This window comes from Phyllobates terribilis, unplaced genomic scaffold (assembly GCF_046119375.1).
Source record: "Phyllobates terribilis strain yellow unplaced genomic scaffold, ASM4611937v1 Scaffold_2__4_contigs__length_985480577, whole genome shotgun sequence".
In the NCBI taxonomy this organism is placed as follows: Eukaryota; Metazoa; Chordata; class Amphibia; order Anura; family Dendrobatidae; genus Phyllobates; species Phyllobates terribilis.
In genome coordinates, this window is record NW_027362762.1 from 848,810,770 (window position 1) to 848,832,664 (window position 21,895).

The 21,895-nt window shown below is 45.1% G+C and overlaps 1 protein-coding gene across 1 annotated transcript in view; it reads left to right on the plus strand.

Moving 5' to 3' along the window:
• Positions 1–41: 41 nt before the first annotated feature.
• Positions 42–21,895, plus strand: part of SUPT6H (SPT6 homolog, histone chaperone and transcription elongation factor) — a 47,181-nt gene continuing 25,327 nt past the window's right edge. The window contains exons 1-5 of the mRNA XM_073667877.1: positions 42–238; positions 15,711–15,820; positions 21,012–21,176; positions 21,283–21,353; positions 21,658–21,850. Coding sequence (XP_073523978.1) covers positions 15,715–15,820; positions 21,012–21,176; positions 21,283–21,353; positions 21,658–21,850 — 535 coding nt within the window. The 5' untranslated portion in view covers positions 42–238; positions 15,711–15,714. The remainder of the gene's footprint in view (positions 239–15,710; positions 15,821–21,011; positions 21,177–21,282; positions 21,354–21,657; positions 21,851–21,895) is intronic.

Here is a 21,895-nt window from a genome sequence, read left to right on the forward strand (position 1 = left end):
GCAAGAGGCTGCGCATGCGCGGTCGCCAACCCATTGGGTGGACCAGGTTAGGACGCATGCGTACGTACCGTAGAGAGCTGCCGGAAGTTACGTCACGCTGGTCTGTTCGACTTTTTTTTTTTTTCCTCTCGGTTGTTCACGTCGAGAGCAGTCGGAATTCTGTTCTTACTCTCTGCCGTGCTGCCACCGAGTTGGAGACGTAGTGTCTGTCTGCCCGGAGAGGAGCGACCCATCCAAGGTGAGACGTGCTTATCTTCACCAGGTGTTACGTGTTCAGCTGCGGCTCAGGCCTGAGCCGAGGAGACCTGTTTACTAGGCCACAATGTTGGGTGTCTGTGAACCGCTGGTTGCCCGGCTGTAGGGTACACGAGGCCTCTCCATCATCTGTTATACATCGTCTTAAAGAAGCTTTCAGGGATCTAATAAACTTTCTCCTGTAGTGGAAGTGTGATAACAACTGTACAGGTATAATGTGGTGGTCTCAGACCTGCCTGAAACTGCTCACCTGCGTTGGCACGGGCGTCCGTCGCGTTGGCACGGGCGTCCGTCGCGTTGGCACGGGCGTCCGTCGCGTTGGCACGGGCGTCCGTCGCGTTGGCACGGGCGTCATGGGGTGGGGCGTAATAAAAGATCAGGTGTGTTGACTTTCATTGCCCAATTCATTTTTTGGCTATGTGCCCACGATGCAGAAATGCTCCGGATTTTTCCTGAGCGTTTCTGCGTCTCCCTGGCAGAAAAAACGCATGCGGATTGTACATGCGGATTGTATATGCGTTTTTCCTACCAGGGACGAGCGGAAGTGAAGCGTTCTTCACTTGCATTTCCACATGCGGGTTGACAAGCGCTTTCCAAGCAATTTTTAGCATCACTTGGAAAGTGCTTGACAACTTGGTCACACTGTATAAATCCATGCAACCGGCATGGATTTTATATAGTGTGACCAAGTTAGTGAAAAAAAAGAATAAAAATGGTAAAAAATAAAAAAAACATTATACTTACCTTCCGATGGCCCCCGGTCTCCTTATCCTTTGCGTCCGGTCTTCCCAGTGTCTCACAATTGTGTAAAAGGACCTGCCATGACGTCATTTAGTCATGTGACGGGTCACGCGACCGCCGATGTCTTCTGTCGCGTGACCCATCACATGACTAAATGACGTCATGGCAGGTCCTTTTAGACCATCTCTAGCTGCCGGGAAGCCAGGACTCACCATAGAGGAGATGGGGGAGGGGGGGGGTGATCAGACGGTGAGTATAATGTATATTTTTCATTTTAATTCTTTTTTTTTTTTTTACAGGTACTATGGTACCCGGCTCTGGAGGAGAGTCTCCTCTTCTCCAGACCCAGGTACCATCCGCACATTGAATCGCTTAATATCCGCATATGCTCATGTAGTCATGTGGATATTAAGCGATTCAATGCAAGCCAAAATAATTGGTAGTTCTGCAGATTTTTCCGCAATGATAATCCGCAGCGGAGATTTCCGCAGCATGTGCACAGAACATGCGGATTATCATTGGGGAGCATGGCAGGCCTTCTACCAAGCGTTTTTTTTTTTTTAAGTATTTCTGTAGCGGAATTGCGCTGCGGAAACGCTTAAAAAACACATACTGGGCACACAGCCTTACATTACCATGGAGCTGGGGTGAGTATATTGGTTCATTTAAGTGATTAAAGAATGTGTCTGCTGTAATTCAAATAAAGTTTTTACACTGTCTGTGTGTTTATTTAACTCTTTAATTAAGTTTGGTCATGAAAAGGTCTGATTGACATTGTGACCTTGTTATAACCAAGCAAAAGAGTTGGGTGTCGGCTAGTCCCATTCACCCAATCTTCATTAGCATTTCTATTCATGTAATTTATGCGACCCCTGTGAGCTGGTATTTTTAGCCTGGGAAGGTGCCATTAGGCAAACATGATCCCTGGCCATAATTAACATTTCACAGCTGGTTCGTTAGCCGCACTCTGCAGTGCTTTGGACACGACGTATTTGTGTCCATGCTGCACTTTTGTTGTCTGTACATGTGAATCCACCGTATATAATGGCACTTCAATCGGTCAAAATCTGCATCAGAGACTAGCGTGTCTGCTACAGAAGTTGACATAAAGCGGGTGAGTTTGGGTACGTGGCCACGGTCAGAAGCCGCTGCAGGTTTGATGCTGCATGTTTATATAGCGTCATACCCGCAGTGTCCAGATGTTACAGCATAGTGGATGGGATCTCTAGAAATTCCATGTCCACTATGCTTGCATCAGAGGCTATGGATCACCCGTGGACACTGACATGCAGCGCGTCTTTCAGGACCGCAGCATGTCAAATTCTCTTGCGGAGTCGCTAGTCTGCGCAACAGAAATTTGACCACTAGAAAGTATTGAATGCAGTAAATCCGCATGGTTCAGTGAACACATTTGGATTTATATGTGTTCAATAGAATGTAACGTTTTGGATGCAGAAAAAATTTGTGTCCAAAGCGCTGTTATGTCCGGATCGTGGGCACAGAGCCTAAAATTTAAAAAAATAATGACGTCGGCTCCCGTCATTTTTATAACCAGCAGAGGGAAAGCCGACCGTTGAGGGCTAATATTAGTATAGTGGGAAGGGGCCATGGATACTAGCCCTCCGTGGCTATTAATATCACCCCTCAGCATTCCCAGAAATGGTGCATCCATAAGATGTGCCAAATCTGGCGCTTAGCCTCCGCTCTTCCCACTGCCCTGTAGCGGTGGCGAATGGGGTTGGGGTTCATGTCAGCCTTGTATTGGCGGCTGACGTAAAGCCCAGGTTAGTAATGGAGGGCGTCTATAAGACGCCCCCATTACTAACCAAGTAGTAAAATAGTCGCCGCCTTTTCAATAAAAGACACGGCCAGAATAAAGTATTTTAATGAAATAAAACACACACGGTTCTTCAATTTTTTTATTACACGCCTCTGCGAAGCCTCGATCTCCTTAAAAAAATGTAAAAAAACAAACACATCCCTCACCTGTCCGCCGCCAACGACGCAGTCCACATACCGCCGAGTGTCCCACGAAGATCTGCGTTACTTGTACAGCAGTGACATCAGCCATCACTAATATGACTGCTGTAGGAGACAGCAATGTACACTGACAGGGGTGTAAAATCAGTATACATGCTGCTGCAGGAGGTCACTGGGGTTGATCAGCTGGTCAGCCCCAGTGAGCTAACCACCTTGGGAACATTCTTGCGAATGTTCCCAGGGTGAGCATCAGCTGATTTGTGACGTCACTGCAGGTCCTGGCAGCTCGGTACACTGCTAGTCAATTCGATGCTAGTCAATGGGTGCGAAAAACCGCTGCTTAAACTTTTAAAAACCGCATCGTGTGTACATACAGTGGTGGCCAAAAGTATTGGCACCTATGCAATTCTGTCAGATAATACTCAGTTTCTTCCTGAAAATGATTTCAATCACAAATTCTTTGGTATTATTATCTTCATTTAATTTGTCTTCAATGAAAAAAACACAAAAAGAATTGTCCTAAAGCCAAATTGGATACAATTCCACACCAAACCTAAAAAAGGGGGTGGACAAAAGTATTGGCACTGTTTGAAAAGTCATGTGATGCTTCTCTAATTCGTGTAATTAACAGCACCTGTAACTTACCTGTGGCATCTAACAGGTGTTGGCAATAACTAAATCACACTTGCTGGCTTAACATGGATTAAAGTTGACTCAACCTCTGTCCTGTGTCCTTGTGTGTACCACATTGAGCATGGAGAAAAGAAAGAAGACCAAAGAACTGTCTGAGGACTTGAGAAACCAAATTGTGAGGAAGCATGAGCAATCTCAAGGCTACAAGTCCATCTCCAAAGACCTGAATGTTCCTGTGTCTTCCATGCACAGTGTCATCAAGAAGTTTAAAGCCCATGGCACTGTGGCTAACCTCCCTAGATGTGGACGGAAAAGAAAAATTGACGAGAGATTTCAACGCAAGATTGTGCGGATGGTGGATAAAGAACCTCGACTAACATCCAAACAAGTTCAAGCTGCCCTGCAGTCCGAGGGTACAACAGTGTCAGCCCGTACTATCCGTCGGCGTCTGAATGAAAAGGGACTGTATGGTAGGATACCCAGGAAGATCCCACTTCTTACCCCGAGACATAAAAAAGCCAGGCTGGAGTTTGCCAAAACTTACCTGAGAGCCTAAAACGTTTTGGAAGATTGTTCTCTGGTCAGATGAGACAAAAGTAGAGCTTTTTGGGAAAAAGCATCAACATAGAGTGTACAGGAAAAAAAAAGAGGCATTCAAAGAAAAGAACATGGTCCCTATAGTCAAACATGGCGGAGGTTCCCTGATGTTTTGGGGTTGCTTTGCTGCCTCTGGCACTGGACTGCTTGACCGTGTGCATGGCATTATGAAGTCTGAAGACTACCAACAAATTTTGCAGCTTAATGTAGGGCCCAGTGTGAGAAAGCTGGGTCTCCCTCAGAGGTCATGGGTCTTCCAGCAGGATAATGACCCAAAACACACTTCCAAAAGCACTATAAAATGGTTTGAGAGAAAGCACTGGAGACTTCTAAGGTGGCCAGCAATGAGTCCAGACCTGAATCCCATAGAACACCTGTGGAGAGATCTCAAAATGGCAGTTTGGAGAAGGCACCCTTCAAATATCAGGGACCTGGAGCAGTTTGCCAAAGAAGAATGGTCTACAATTCCAGCAGAGCATTGTAAGAAACTCATTGATGGTTACTGGAAGCGGTTGTTCGCAGTTATTTTGGCTAAAGGTTGTGCAACCAAGTATTAGGCTGAGGGTGCCAATACTTTTGTCTGGCCCATTTTTGGAGTTGTGTGAAATGATCAATGATTTGATTTTTACTTCATTCTCTTTTGTGTTTTTTTCCTTGCAAGCAAATTAAATGAAGATAATAATACCAAAGAATTTGTGATTGCAATCATTTTCAGGAAGAAACTGAGTATTATCTGACAGAATTGCAGGGGTGCCAATACTTTTGGCCACCACTGTAGCCTAAAGGGGTTTTGTTATTTTATCTTCATTTTATCAGATGTGTTGGTGACATGACTTTGTGGCAATACTATTCTACAGGTACGACAGCTTCTCCTCCTGCTCTCGTTACTGCAGCTTTGCTCACAGCTGGAGATCACTTTATGGCATCGGTGCTGCGTGGGAACATTCGTGAGAATGTTCCCACGTACCACTGATGCTGAGGTCACCGGTGCTGATCTTCAGCTGATGAACCCAAGTGACCTCACTCCTGCAGCAGAGCAGTGTACACTGACAGGAGTTATTACACTCCTGTCAGTGTACATTGCTGACTTCTACAGCAGTGACAGTGATTTGGAGAAAGTGACCCGGTTCGCCGAGGGACAATCTGGATTACGTGGTGACGGCGGACAGGTGAGGGATGTGGTTGTTATTTATTTTTGTTTGTTTTTTTACAAAAGATCAAGGGATTCGGGGACTTGGTGTGTATTAAATAATTTATTTAAACCGTGTGTAATTTTATTTCAATAAAATACCTTATTCTGGCCGTGTCTTTTATTGAAAAAGTATCGAAAACTTTACTACGCGGTTAGTAATGGGGTCGTCTTACAGACGCCCTCCATAACTAACCTGGGCTTCATGTCAGCCACCAATACAAGGCTGACATGAACCCCATTACCCCACTTGCCACCGCTACAGGGCAGTGGGAAGAGCGAAGGCTAAGTGCCAGATTGCAGCTTAGGGATGCGCTGTTTCTGGGACTGCTGAGGGGTGATCTTATTAGCCATGGAGGGGGCTACTTTCCATGCTCCTTCCCTGGGTATTAATATCAGCCCGCAGCTGTCTGTTTAGCCTTTTCTGGTTAGATTTTATAGGGGGACAATACGCCAATTTTTTTCTTGGGTCCCCCTGTAATCTAGCCAGTAAAGGCTAAACAAACAGCTGTGGGCTGTTATTAATAGCTAGGGAACATTTTTGGCCAATGGCCTCTTCCCCGGCTACTAATATCAGCCCACAGTGGTCGGCTTTCCCTCTGCTGGTTATAAAAATGACACGGGCGCTATTTTTTTTAATTATTATTATTTTAGCAGCGTTTTGAACACAACATATTTTTGCTGCGTCCAAAACGCTGAATTCTGTTCAACGCAGGTGAATCCACATGTGTTCACTGAACCTTGCGGATTTATCGCATTCAATACTTCATAGTTGTCAAATTTTCTCTTGCGGTGACTAACAACTCCGCAAGAGAATTTGACACGCTGCGGTCCTGAAAGACGCGCTGCATGTCAGTGTCCGCGGGTGATTTGCAGCCTCTGATGCATGTATAGTGGACATGGGATTTGTAGACCTCCCATCCACTATACCGTAACATCTGGATGCTGCGTTTTTGACGCTGCATAAATACACTATTGAAGTGTCATATGCGGTGGATCCGCAAGTCTTGACAACAAAAGTGCGGCATTAGAACACTGCCTTTTGAACACAGCTTAGTGTTGATCAGGGGGGGCGTAGCGGCTAACGAAACAGCTGTGAGCGGTTATGACTAGCCAGGAAAAATGTTTACCTAATAGCACCTTCCTAGGCTAAATATAGCAGCTCTCAGCTGCCCCAGAAATTACATGAATGGAAATGCTAATGAGATTGGGTTTATGGGATTAGCTGATACCTAGCCCTTTTGTGTAGTTATGACAAGGTGTTAATCAAACCCTTTCATTACTACACCACTTAAAGTAAAGAGTTAAATAAACCGTCAGTGTAAACAATTTATATGAAATACGACAGACACATTCTTTAATCATTTAAATTAACCAATATACTCACCCCAGGTCTGACTTTAATCCAAGGGTTAAAGCAATGTCCCACGTTTCTATTTTCAAATAACTTTATTTAGCTCCAAAAAGCTTTCATTGGTGTACAAAAATGCTTTAAAAACCGCATAAAAAAGCATCAAAATCACGGCAAAATGCGCGTTTTCCCTGCCAAGAGATGCAGAAATTCCTGTGTTCAAATCCTGAACGTGCGCACATAACCTAAGCAGCTTTTTCCATATGGAGGAGGCTGATAGACAGGTCTGATCTTCCTCTAATAGCCATTGTGTCAACTGGCTGCATTAACAAGAGCAGGAGGAGAATCTGTCATGCCTATATAATAGTAAGTGTACACAAAATCAGGTCCCCAACGCATCTGATAAAATAAACGTAATAAGGCGAACCACCATTGACTGATTTTGCAGCCAGAAATAGTGCAGCACAGATGCTATAGAAGTCAAACTGGCAACATTTTTAATGAAACTCAACTGCAAAAATGATTTTTAGCCCCTATCAAATGCATTTAAGTAAAGGTGGGCAACCCCTTTAAGTGTGGATGAATAGGAGATAATGTCCAGTTCTTGGCTGTGGCCACTGCATGAGCCCCTACCTATCCTGGTTAGATTATCAATTTTAGCAAACCCTTTAATCATACTGAGGTTAATTAACCTCCTTTTTTAAATTACCGCTAGTGTTTTGTGTATTTAAAAGGTGTTGAATCGTGGGACAGTTGGGGACTGATAGGAGCGATCTCAGTTTCTAATTATATTACTGCTAAATATGTCACAGGAATAAAGTCGTGATATTGAGGTTTGAAAACACTTTCATGGCCTTTTATACGGAAACTGAAACTTTTAGGCGGTGCCACTTCCCTCTACTAATCTGTATTACCAGGTTTCTTATTGTCACGTGTTCTACTAAGTTTGACTGGTTTATGTGAAGAGAATAACAAGGGCGCTCTTTGATTGTACCAGACATTTTCACTTTTACAGAAATAGCAAAGCCGCAGATTTCATGTATTGTACATGACTAAAATGATATCCATGGTAATGTCCTCTGCATGAATGGATATGCTGCAGATGTCAGACCACAGTGGCATTCTATTCCGCTTGTGGATATCCTTTACAGTTTCTGCACCCCGCTGATCAGCTGTACGTACATGGCTCACAGATGACACTTTGTCTTCCTTGTTCGGGATGTATTGACTTCCGTGCTACTGGGAAAAAACGGACATGTCCACTTGTGAGTCACACGGACATGAGCGCACAGCCGCATAGATTTAAATGGGTCTGCATGTGAAAACGGTCACCACACATACATGACACAATGACCTGTGAAGGGGGCCTTATACAGAGCTCATGAATATGGAGGACAACCTGGCAGCATCTTTACTAGTCCTCTAATACTAATCTGCTGATAAAACAGTGATTTTATCAAATGTACAGCAATCAGTATAGTAAGTGACACATCGCTGTAATCAGGGTCCCCATCTTTAAATTATGCTGTTCTCAGATTAACTGGCAAAAGACAGGTGTCAGATTCATTTTAAGGCTTTCATTGTACTGCAAAAGGGAGGATGGAAGAAACAAATACTATACAATCAGTGCCTATACAGTGGCATGAAAATGTTTGTGCACTCCTGGTCAAAATTTCTGTTATTGTGAAGAGTTAAGCAATTTGAAGATGAAATGATCTCTAAAAGGCCTACGCATTTCCTTTGTATTTTAGGCACAAATATATACAATAAATATATTTTCATCTTTTACATTTTAAAAATTACAACAAGGAAACTGGGACGATGCAAAAGTTTGTGCACCCTTGCAGATTTGTGTGCTCAGATAACTTTGACCAAGGTTTCAGACCTTAATTAGCCTGTTAGGGTATGTGCAAACGGTCAGGAACCGCTGCGGGTTTGAAGCTGCGTGTTATGCCACGTCAAACCCGCTGCGGCCCGCTGTTACATCATAGTGGATGGGATTTGTAGAAATCCCATGTCCACTATGCGTCTGCTGCTCGTCTCCGCAAGAGAAATTGGATCACTACAATGTATTGAATGCGGTGAATCCACATGGTTCAGTGAACACATTGGGATTCACCTGCGTTCAGAACTTTGGACGCAGCATTAATTATGCTGCATTCAAAGCGCTGCCTCTATGGATCGGCTTGATCACTATCATCGTTAGGAACGGCCAGGTGATGCAAAAACTAGGCACACTGGCCAAACCTAAGGCACTTATATGCAACATAGGCACAAACTAGGGAGGGTGCTGTGTCCCCCAGTGAAGGCTCCAAGAAAGAGATTTTACGGTGAGTACCAAAACTCCCTCTTTATTGCCTCATTGGTGAACACAGGAAACCATGGGATGTCCAAAAGCAGTCCCAAGAAAGGGAATAAGAGAATCCAATCCAATCAAGTCGGACGACCGGCGACCGCCGCCTGCAGCACCTTCCTACCTAGACCGACATCAGCCTAAGAGTAGGTATGAACCTTGTAGAATCTTGTAAAGGTATGCAGAGACGACCAGGTATCCGCCTTGCAAACTTGAGCTGCTGAGGCCTGGTGGTGAACGGCCCAGGATGCCCCCACCGCCCGGATGGAATGAGCCCTTAGACCCAGAGGGGGCAGTCTTTACTCGATAAGTTTCCAAGATCGTCGAGCGAATTCCGCGAGCGATGGTAGATTTAGAAGCAGGGAAACCCTTGCGACGACCCTCAGACGACAAACAGGGAGTCAGAGCGCCTGAAAGAAGCAGACTTTGAGAGGTAGCAGCGCAAAACTCTAACCAAATCCAGGTTATGTAGGGCCTTCTTGAATGGATGCACAGAAGAAGGGCAAAAGGAAGGCAACACAATGTCCTCGTTCAGGTGGAAGGCAGAGACCACTTTAGGCAAAAAGGAAGGTACTGTCCGAAGAACTACCTTATCCTGATGGAGGATGAGAAACGGTGAACAACAGGAAAGTGCTGCCAGTTCGGAAACTCTTCTGATGGATGTGATGGCTATCAGAAATGGGACCTTTCAGGAAAGGAAGCACAATGAAATTTCTTGAATAGGTTTGAAAGGAAGGGGCCTGAAGAACACCTAACACAAGGTTAAAATCCCACGGATCGACTTGTTGACGATATGGTGGTGCTAAATGAACAACAGCTTTAACAAAGGTCTTCACCTGAGGACGAAAGGCCAGATTACTCTTAAAAAGGATGGAAAATGCGGAAACTTGGCCCTTGAGTGTACCGAGGGATAAACTAGAATCAAAGCCATACTGAAGAAAGGCCAAGATGGAAGGCAGGGAAAAAGACCATGGGAGCCAAATGGTTCTCATCACACCAACTAAAAAAGGCCTTCCAGGTACGGTGATATATGCAAGAAGAAGCGGGTTTTCTTGCGCTGATCATGGTCTGTATGACCTGGGAAGAAAAGCCCGTCACCTTCAGCACCATGGCTTCAACGGCCATACCATTAAGCTGAGTTATCGAGAATTCAGGTGGAAGAGTGGACTTTGAGAGAGGAGGTCTGCACGATCTGGGAGTCTCCAGGGTACGTCTGCAAGCAGATTGACTAGTTCTGGATACCAGGCCCTCCTTTGCCAGTCCGGAGCCACTAGGAGGACCAGAACTCCCTCCAGCTTGATCTTCTTGATGACTCTGGGGATCAATGGGAGGGGTGGAAAGAGATAAGGAAGGCAGAATTGAGACCGTGGGATGACTAGGGCATTGTAAACCATCTCCAGAGGATCTAGTGATCTGGCTACGAAGTGAGGGACCTTGTGATTTCATCCGCGACGCCATTAGATAGACATCGGGAGTGCCTCATCTTTGACAAATGTGAGCGAACACTTCTGGGTAAAGAGACCACTCGCCCGAGGACATCCCCTGACGACTTAAAAAGTCGGCGGTCCAATTCTCCACACCAGGTATGTGAACCACTGATATTGCTGGGATATGACGCTCGGCCCAAGTTAGGATCCGTGAGACCTCCGACAGGAGGGACTTGCTTCGAGTTGCGCCCTGATGATTTATGTAAGCCACAGCCGTGGCGTTGTCAGATTGGATCCTAATTGGTTGGCCCACAAGACCGTCCTGCCAGTGAAGGAGAGAGAGGTAGATAGCCCTGATTTCCAGCAGTTTGATGAGAAGGGAGGTCTCTAGGGCATTCCAACGACCCTGAACAGTGTGGTCAAGAAAAAACGCTTCCCAACCTAGAAGACTGGTGTCCGTCGTGATAACTAGCCAGCAGAGAGGGAGAACTGATCTCCTGAGGCCGATGGAGGAGGAGAGGGTCCACCAAGTCAGATTGTCTGACTCGAAGAGGCAAGAGAATGGGACGATCCAATGAGGAAGTCTTCTTATCCCAAGCCGACGGGAGAGCCAATTGGAGAGGGCGAGTATGGAATTGGGCAAAGGGAATGGCCTCCACGGCGGCGACCATCTTCCTCAGGACTCGCATGCAAAGTCACAGAGGGTGAGGGGATGGGCGTCTTAGAACACGGAGGGCCGTGATCCTGTTTTCTGGAAGGAGAACCCTGGCCAAGGAGGTGTCGAACATTATGCCCAGAAAGTTTACACGCTGGGAGGGGACCAGGGACGACTTGGCTGTGTTCACAATCCAGCCGAGACGGGCTTGAGTGTTCAAGGTGATCTGGAGGCTCTGGCAGCAGTCCCGGTAGGATGGCCCCTTGATTATCAGATCGTCCAAATAGGGAATGATGACTATCCCCCTGGAACGAAGAATGGCCATAACAGTTGCCATCACCGTAGTGAACACTCTGGGGGCAGAGGCTTGGCCGGAAGGGAGAGACGTGAATTTGTAATGATCCTTCTGGATCACAAATCGGAAAAATCTCTGAGATGCGCAAATTGGGATATGAAGGTAAGCACCCTGAATGTAAGAGATAACCGAGCGGAGGGATAGCATTCTGAAATGACGGAGCATTACCCGTCGGTTCTTGAGCTTGAGATCCAGGATTGGGCGAAGAGATCCATCCTTTTTGGCACCACGAATAGGTTGGAATAAAAATCTGTGAATCGCTCTTCTGAGGGTACAGGAATGATGAATCCCGCTATCAGAAGGGAATCGATGGCTCGGAAAAAAACTGAAACATGGGAAAAGAAAAAACGACTGTGTGGGATAGAATTCTCCTCTATCTTGTAGCCTGTGGAGACTTATTCTCTGACCCAGCCGTCTTTGACCGCTGCCAGCCATGCATCTCGGAAGAGAAGGAGACGGCCACCCACCCTGAGAGGATTCCCAGGTGGGGGTGACTCGTCATTCAGAGGTGAAACTGCTACAACTTGATCCTGATGACTTGTTAGCACAGCCCTTTCTGCGCCATGACTGGGCAGGCTCGTATGAAGGCTTCCTTCATTCCCTCTGGGCCGGAGATCAGCCCCGCTGAGGTGGGACCCAGGTAGAGGGAAAGGGACGAAACTGAGGAGTTTGTCTGGGGTTGAACAGACATTTGGGCCTCGGCTGGGGAAAAGAGGTGCTCTTGCCGCCAGTTGCATCAGAAATGAGTTGGTCCAACTTAAATCCAAAGAGTCGGGAACCCTGGAAGGTTAGGTTGGTAAGCGACTCTTTGGAAGGCGGATAAGCGTTCCAGGCTTTAAGTCAGAGGATCCTACATATGGCTATGATATTACTGCTGGCCTGAGCTGAGCAATTGGCAGCATCTAGGGAGGCAGAGAGAAGATATTTCCCTGCGTGGGCAATCTGGTCTGCCTGATCTGCCATCTCCTCTGAAGGAGCAAGACCTTGACGGAGAAGTTTTGCCCAAGGGGACACGGATTTGGCTTTATTGAGCCCAAATGGCGACGTTTCGGTTCACAGAACCTTTTTCAAGCTGAGTTCAAGTGCAAATGGTGAAACATTTATAGGTGCAATTTGTGATTATCATCATTACAATTTATTAACATATATAAGTCTTTTTCATAATAAATTAGTGCACAATATATTATCATTACTTTCCATTTTTTTACTTAATTTGTGTCAAATTTCATATAATTCATTTTTTATATTTCAACAATTCATTCTTCATATAAAGTGCCAAGTGACTAAATTGATAATAAATAGTGTCAGGTGCATTTCCTAAAATGGGGGTACGACTTGCCCTTCATTGTCACGCTGTTCTCGGCGTCCTCCACTCCATGCTGTGCATGTCTCCCATGATTCATGTTGAATTCCGTCATGTGATCAGAGCTTTAGTGATCCGCCCACATGATGACATCACTGGGCATGCGCATTGCATTCGCGACGCTGCGGTCGCCATCTTTAAAAAGGTCTACTGCCATATATAGGATTTCTCATTCAATCCTGCCATTTTTCAGATATATATATTAAAAGACTATGGCCAAACATGCGTTTTTTCTTTGCTCACTAGTCTTATTATATTATATTTTATGTCTATAATGCCACCAATAATATTCTCCCTCAGGAAATAATCATCATTAGTTACAATATGTTAGACTAGTATTTTATATATTTCTGCAGCCCCATCACCCTTCCATGGATTTTCTCATCTCTGAGTCCGTCCATGGAGAAAGATTAAGGGTCAGAGGCGGAAAATTTGGATCCCAACCTCTTTCCCTATCTTAAGGTGATATATTGGGTCTATTTAAGATCTCGCTCCACCTATGGGAACATTTTTTAATCCAGTTGAATGTTTTTTCATTATTTTCAAATGATAGGCAGTTTAATCACTCTAAGTGAATAGAATTCAATTAATTATTAGCGGAGTCTTTTTCAATATGTCGATTGTCGCAGGGTGAGTCGTCTCCACATCACAATATTATAAAGATCTGCAAATAATCAAAAATTAAAATTACAATCGTACAAATTAAAATACATACATTTTTACTACATTATTTAAAAATACTCCATATTTCATACACTGCTAATTTGTCAGAACGTGATTCTCCAGTTATTCCATCTATATTGAATTCAACATTTAGCCCATTGGGCCTTAGTGTTTCTAATTTATGTATCCACTCAAGTTCTTTTCCTCAATAATTTTATTCTATCACCTCCTCGTCTTTGTATAGATACAGTATCTATAATTCTAGCTCTCAACTGATTTACCGTATGGCCTGCTTCCACAAAATGTTTCGATACGGGTAAATCCATCCTCCTTTTCACATACATATATACTTTTTTTTTTTTTTTGCCTAAAATACAAAGTAACAGAAAAAACTGACCTGCACTTCCAAAACAAGAAATTGGTGTGTACAGGTGCTTAACTAGGAGCTACCTCCATATATAACTAACAAAGTAACACTCTACAACGCTAAGTATGCAAACATGAAATATGTGAAATCTGAATAGCATTACTGCTGTAGAAAATCATGTGTACCTGGCAGCCACGATAAGGCGCCTCTCAAAATACCAGGAACCTACCAATGTGAACTCCTCTCTAAGAGACGTAAGCCTGCTTGTGTGTGGGATAAGCAAGTTCCTAGAGACGGAGTTTCTATAGCAGTAATGCTATTCAGATTTCATATGTTTCATGTTCACATACTTAGCTTTGCAGTGTGCTACTTTGCTTATTAGTTAAAATATAAAGGAAATGTGTCATCTTTAACTTTAGACCTCATTTCATCTTCAACGTGCTTAACTGTTCACAATAACAGTAATTTTGACCTGGGGTGCACAAACTTTTAATACCACTGTATCTGTATAACATGTCTGTAGTGTGCAGATATCATTTCATATAATCTTATTCACAATACTTATCCTGTAATAAGCAGCAGTTTTCTGCATATCTGACCCGTGTGAACATGCCCAAATTGTACTTTTTTTTTTTTTCTCCCACTCATTTCTATGGCATCTGTGATGGAGAAATGGGGCTGCAGCTGAACACAGTCTTGGGGGCTGTGCGTTTTTGCACAGCATCTGCACATGAATTACAGGTCTAGCATGACTGACATTGAGAGGTTTGTGCTGACATAGGAATTGCAGGAGGTCATCACCCAGACATGGAGCCGTACATTAGACGGGCTGTTTGCTTCAATCTGCACTTAGTCATATAAAATATACTGCTGTGTTCATAAACAGGAGCTTCTGTACTTGGTATGAGGCACAATAATCTTTTGGCCATGTTGTGGCTTTGCAGATTCTGTTTTTGAGTTCTGTTCTTGTTCTATTCTGGGAACAGAAAGGGTATGTTCACATGCAGCGTTTTTTTTCCCACATGATAAACACCGGCTTTGACAAGAAGGGGCAGTGCATGCGCAGTAAGCTCCTAATGATGTTCCAAGATCAATGGACCGGCTCCACAGCATTCATGAGTTTGATCCGATATTCAGATCGCACTCGGCCATGCAAGCCAATGAGAAACCTTGGACTGCACTTTGACCTTTGATTCCAGTCTGATTTCCGTGCACTGACAGTGTGGACAAGATGGAGGAATTTTTTTTCTCCATCTTCTCATCCACGCGAATTGGAGCACACTGTGATCACGCTCTAAAGTGTATGGAGCGAGGCTGCACCCCCTAGCTGAGTTCTGCCCCAGAGTATGTATATCGCATACTTGCAGGGATAAGACCATATCACTTACTCAACCACCGATCTCAGCGCAGACACTGGCAAATCCTCGTAGCGCACAGTGCGTGTGCTGGGAGGATTCACAAGTCTGAAGTCGCACAGACTGAAGACTTGTCATTTTACACTGGACACCTCCTTCAATGTGTGTGGGGGGCCTCCTAGCTCTCCCCCAACAGGTGATGTCAGGAGGAGAGAAATATCTGGTTGGATTTCCAAAATCCTATTCTTTTGTGCTCTGGAGATAAGCCAGAGGACACGGGGCGCTCGCTGGGGGGTTCCTTGTTGGGAGGTAGAGAGAGCTGTTAAACGATGGTTCGGACGACTATCTAATGTTCATGGGGGCTTGCGTCTGTGTTATGTTGGGATAATAACACGCTGTTTTTATCTTTTTGATGCTCATGAACAGAACTATGTCAGACTTTGTGGAAAGCGAAGCAGAGGAATCTGAGGAAGAATACAACGATGAAGGGGAGGTGGTTCAGAGATCCAGCAAGAAGTTTGTTGAAGATGATGATGGTAAGTAGAATAGGTTCTAACAATCCCTCCCACCAGCTCTCCTCGTTTCTGGCTAATCCAGAACTCTTCCAGTCATAGCATTTTTTGGGGCCCAATTCATTATTGCATTTGTGCCTCCTTTTTGTTTGTTTAGTCTTTGTTGTTTTTAGCCTGTCTTTGATTTGCGCCAAATTTTATTTATTTTTTTTTTAAACCAATTATTTTTATTTAGGTTTCAAAAATTTACAGCAAACAGTTATCAATATACATATAACAATTCACATAACGTGTAGTAATACAGTCAAAACCCTCTCCCCTCTCCCCCCTCCCGCCAATACTCCTTATGCCGGGCATACCTGGGAACATTGACAATCATATTACCGCCATCCATGCGGACCATATTTTCCCAAAAGTTCTCTCTCCATGCCTCCGCCTGTAAATGCTTTCCTCTAAATGCATTACCGTACGTGTCTGAGCAATAAATTCCCTCCTAGTGGGGGGTTCCGAATCTGTCCATTTTCGTGCTATTAGTTTGCGTGCCACATATAGCAATCGCGCTATCGCCACTTTGTAATGTTCTGAGACAGGTATTCCATCCACCTCCCCCAAAACACACAGCACCGGGTTTCTGTCAATTGTACATGTATAAGCCCTCTCAATTTTGTTAACAACGACCAACCAATAAGCCACTAGCCGCGGGCATGACCATAGCATGTGTAGCAGTCCGGCCTGGTCCGTGCCACATCTAGGGCAATTGGAATCTCCCCTCAAGCCCGCCTTGTACAGGCGCAGCGGTGTTTTGTATGTCCTATGTATTATGTATAATTGGGAGATCCGTGCCTGCTCGCTTAGAGAGATCTTCGGGACATATTCTAGAATTGCCTCCCATTGTTCTGTTGTGAGGGTACCCACCTCCCTTTCCCATTTACTCTTTGCAATGAAGTGATTTCCCCCCAGATAGGAGTGCAGTAGGTCATGATATAGGCTCGATATGACTCCCCTCGTCCCTCCCTTCATGCACACAGAGTCTAGTACAATATCACCCTGAACCGTCATGGCTCCCAATCCACACTGTGCCCTCCAAGCATGTCGAAGCCTATAGTATTGAAATCCCCACACCAAAGGCAAATCAAATTCTTCTCTCAATTTCTCAAAGGTCTTCAGGTCCGTTCCACTCTGCAGCTGGCACACATATCTCACTCCTTGCGCCTTCCAATTGCCCATTTGACACAGCTTATTAAGTTCCGTTAGATGTTCATTGCCCAACACCGGTGAGTACTTAGTCAGCCCGTCCACCCCCCTGATCTTTTTAATAGTGTCCCATACCTTCTGAGTCAAGCCTAAGGTAGGATATATTGCTCCCAATTTCTTAAAGGTACCATCCTCTAACGCCTGGACCAGTGGGCGTCTCCCCGACACATGTACCAGCACCCGGCAAGCTGCCCCTCCACAATCGGGTTCTCTCCATCCCCTGACATGCTGGCCCTGTACTGCCAAGAAATAGACCCAGGGATTGGGTGCGGCCAATCCTCCCTCCTCCTTCCCATTTTGCAGCGTTCCCAATTTAATCCTTGCCTGCCTCTTGCCCCATATCAAGGATCTGAAGATAGAATCAATACCCTGAAACCGTTTTTTTGGTAGCCATATCGGTGAGTTGTGCAAAACGTACATTAGTTGTGGCATAAGGACCATCTTAATCAGGTTAGTTCTACCCGTCACCGTCAAAGCCAATTGGCACCATGCACCTATTTTCTTTTTAAATTTCTCTAGCAGAGGAACTAAATTCAGATCCGTGAATCGTGTCAATGGAAGCGCCACCCATATCCCAAGGTATTTAAATTGTGAAACCAGCTGGAGCTGCTTCCCCCTCTCATCTATCTCCTCCGCTTTTATTGGTCTATCTACAGCCATGACATAAGACTTGTGCCAGTTTATCTCCAGTCCCGAAATGCTCCCAAAGTGTTTAATTACATCCATCGTGCACCCCAATGTCTCTCCTGCATTTTCCAGAAATAACAGGATGTCATCGGCATACAGTGATATTTTTTCTTCCAGCCTCCCAAATTTAAATCCGACCACTCCTCTCTCAGCTCTTATTTTGGCCGCCAGGGGCTCCACTGCCAACGCAAACAATAGCGGGGACAGCGGGCACCCCTGCCTTGTGCCCCTATGTAAGTCAAACATCCCGGACCGTTCACCATTCACCTTAACTACCGCCCTTGGGGATGAGTACAATAACTTCACCCAGGCCATGAATGCGGGGCCAAATCCCATTATTTCCATGATTTTCCATAAATATTTCCATTCCACGCTATCAAATGCTTTTCTAGCGTCCAATGACATCACTATTCTCCCGCCACCATTATCAGCAGGCAGCTGCATATTAAGAAATAATCTTCTCAAGTTAACAGCCGTGGAGCGGTTGGGCATAAAGCCCGACTGGTCCTCGTGAATAACAGTATGCGCAACCCCGGTGAGCCGGGTGGCCAGGATCTTAGCGAGTACTTTGACATCCGTTGTCAACAACGATATGGGCCTATACGACTCCGCATCCATGGGGTCTTTCCCCTCCTTTGGCAGAACCACTTTCACCGCTTCCTCCATTGATCTCGGTAACGCCCCCTTCACCAAAGCCTCATCAAACACAGATTTCAATTTTGGAGCTAGCAGTTCCACCAGCTCCCTGTACACCTCTCCAGGTAGACCATCAGCACCCGGTGATTTGTTATTGGGCATAGACAGAATTGCACATTCCACCTCCTCCACACTCACAGGTTCATCCAACCTCATCCTATCTTCCTCAGACAATTTAGACAGTGAGATGCCTTCCAAAAATTCCTCTACGGCCCCCTCCGTGTCCCGTACTCTTGAATTGTACATTGCCATGTAATATTCCTTGAAGACCTCCAATATGTCCTTTGTGTCTGTCAGTCGTCCCCGTTTGGTCTCTCAACCTGTACACCCTGGAAGACTCCCTCTGTGCCGCAGATATCACCGCCAACAAGTGACCCACTCTCTCTCCTTCCTCAAAGAATTGGGCTTGCTGAAATGCCCTTTTCCTCTCAGCTTGCATCATGTGCAGTTTATTAACTGCCTCCTGTGCCAATTTTAGTCTATTGTGAGCTACACTCGTTGGCGCCAAAATCATGTCTGCCTCTGCCCTTGTCAAGTCATCCTTTATTTGTTGATCTGCCAATTTAGTTTTGGTCTTACACCGTGAGATCTCACTTATAAAGAGTCCCCTCGTAAATGCCTTCATAGCCTCCCACACCACTGTGGCCTCAGCACTCCCTTCATTCACTTGGAAGAAGTGCTCTAGTTCTTTGGTTATGCCACCCATATCCACCACTTTAAGCCACGTCGGGTGAAGACGCCAACCTCCCCTCTGACCCTGAGCAGATCCCACTAGAAGCGTGACAACCATAGGACTATGATCCGATAGAGTCCTCTGTAGGTATTCCACCTCCCCAACCATCCCATCCATAGCAGTATCCCCAAAAGCCAGGTCTATCCTTGACAGTGTTCCGTGTGTAGCCGAGTGACACGAGAAGGTCCTCTTACCCTCATTTCGTACTCTCCACAGATCCACCAGCCCCAGCTCCCCCACGTAGGTGCCAAATGCAGTCATTCCGTCCCGTCCAGCTTCCATACCTGCCGGACGTACTTTATCCCAGTAATCATTCATGGTGTTGTTAACATCTCCCATAATCCACATCGGAGCCTCCCCCCATCTGGCCGTCAAGTCCATTACTGCTTGAAGTTCCTTTTTAGAATAAGGTGGAGGGATATATAAAGCCACTAAAATCATTTTATGTCCATACAATCTGCACGCAATCCATACATACTGCCCTTCACTGTCTACTTGCACTGCCAGCTCTTCATAATGTGCGTTTTTGTGTATTAGGACTGACACCCCCCTGGAGTACGAGGAATAAGTGGAATGATATGTCTTTAACATCCACCCTCTCGATAGCCAGTGCCTAGTATCTCTAGTGAGATGGGTCTCCTGTAAGCACGCAATCATAGGATCACAAGATCTGATGTGATTCAGAACTGCTGCCCTCTTAATCCTGTCAGATATACCACGTACATTCCAACTTAAAATCCGAACCGTACGGTTACTCATTGTGCATTAGAAAAAACAATCCACCATCATCAAGTAACATCTTTCCATTTTGTTCCCCAGCATACCAGGTCAAACAGCATAAGCAACCCCATTTTCCCGCAAATCCAACCCATCCACCTCCCTCCCCCTCCCGTCGGCTTTCAGACCGTTCACCTGCTTTGTCAGAGCAGTTAAAGCAGTCTTGCAGTATAAGACAGCCTGGAATACATCTCGCAGAGTCGGCTCTGCCTCATCTGAACTTTCAGCTGCCAGCACAGTGTCACCATCTCCCTCCTCCTGCTGTTCATTATGTAGCACAGGCACAGGCAGCTCCTCACCATCTTCCTCCTCATCTCCATGCTTCTCACTGCCTTCACTTCCTTCTTCATCTGCCTTCATGCCCCTCGCATACCTGTGCAGCCGTGCTGAAGCCTCCAGCCTCCATGCATAGGCTGTGTTCCTCCTTCCCGCCTCTTCCTCTGTCTCGGTGCCATCTTGGGCTGAGGCACTGCTGCAGGCCCCGGCATCCTTCTGCCTTTTGCGGCCCATGTTGGACTCTCTGAGTCTGGCAGAAGCTCGCCTCTGACTCCCGGGACCCTCAGACAGCAGTTCCTGATAAGGGATTTGGCTGGTTCGGGCTCTGTGCTGGATAATTGAAGCTAATGGTGGTGGAGAGGCACTGCCACCCGACCTCTCACATCAAGAGCTAGGCCACGCCCCCCGCGCCAAATTTTATTATTTTAAATTGCACCTTTTTAGTAGTCTGTTTAATGGTTGCCAATGTGGGAATGTGTTTGTTTTTTTTTTTAATCTTTTCAAAATGTTTGTGATTTTTAAAAAAATTGCTAAATTTTTGTGCAAATGCACTTTAGTTACGTGTAAACCCACCCATTTTTTGTGCAACCTTTTAGTAGAACCTGCTACTTGATAAGGTATTAATATTCCTAAAGTCAGTGGCGGTAACGTTGGAACCAATGCTGTCCTGAATGCTGAGGTTGGTTTATGACCAACTATCACTATCTTTCTTATCCATACAGCAAGTGGGCAGATTTATCCAAAATCACATATATTTTTAGCAATATGATTTTAATTTTTTGTTCCTTCTAGATGAAGAGGAGGAAGACGAAAATCCAGATGACCAGGACGAACAAGGAAATTTAAAAGATTTTATCAATGACGATGATGATGAGGATGAAGAGGAGGAGGAGCAGGAAGCTGGGAGTGAGTCTGGAGGCTCAGACGATGAAATTGGCCGCAAAACCAGAAAGCGCAGTAAGTGTGTATTATTTTTAATGGAGTGGGAGATGCACAAAGGTCTCTGTACAAGCATCATCTTATAACATTGCAATTTTGTATTTTATTTTCTCAATACGTTTAGCCTTTGATGACAGACTGGAAGATGACGACTTCGATCTCATTGAAGAAAACTTGGGTGTTAAAGTGAAACGTGTAAGTAAATCTATTTGGTTTTCTTGCTGCTGTTGTCTCGTATGTGATACCCCCTGTCTATATACGTTGTATTAGAACATATGGGCGGCATCTGAATGATCACCATGTATTAAGTAATTTTTTTCTACAGTGACCTGGAGCTTTTAAGGTGCTGGCTATCTTATAAGAAGGGTTTGTCTTCATGAGGCAACCCCATTTACCACATTTTGAGTTAAATTTGTTTTTTTTTCAAGCGCAAAACAGGATTTGTCTTCATCTCTATGTAAGAGCATGTTATATTATATACGGCCATTTTCCAATACAGCAAAAATTCCGTCGAGTGAAAAAAATGTCAGATGATGAAGACGAAGAAGAAGATGCTGGAAAAGAGGAACATGAAAAAGAAGCAATCGCCGAGGAAATCTTCCAGGATGGTGAGGATGAGGACCGACATGATTCAGGTGATCAGCCAGTTATTGCCGCTGAAGAAGATGAAGAGGAGGAGGATGAGGAATCTGGTAAGCATTTCCACCAAAGTTTTCCAATTATATTCTCAAAAATTC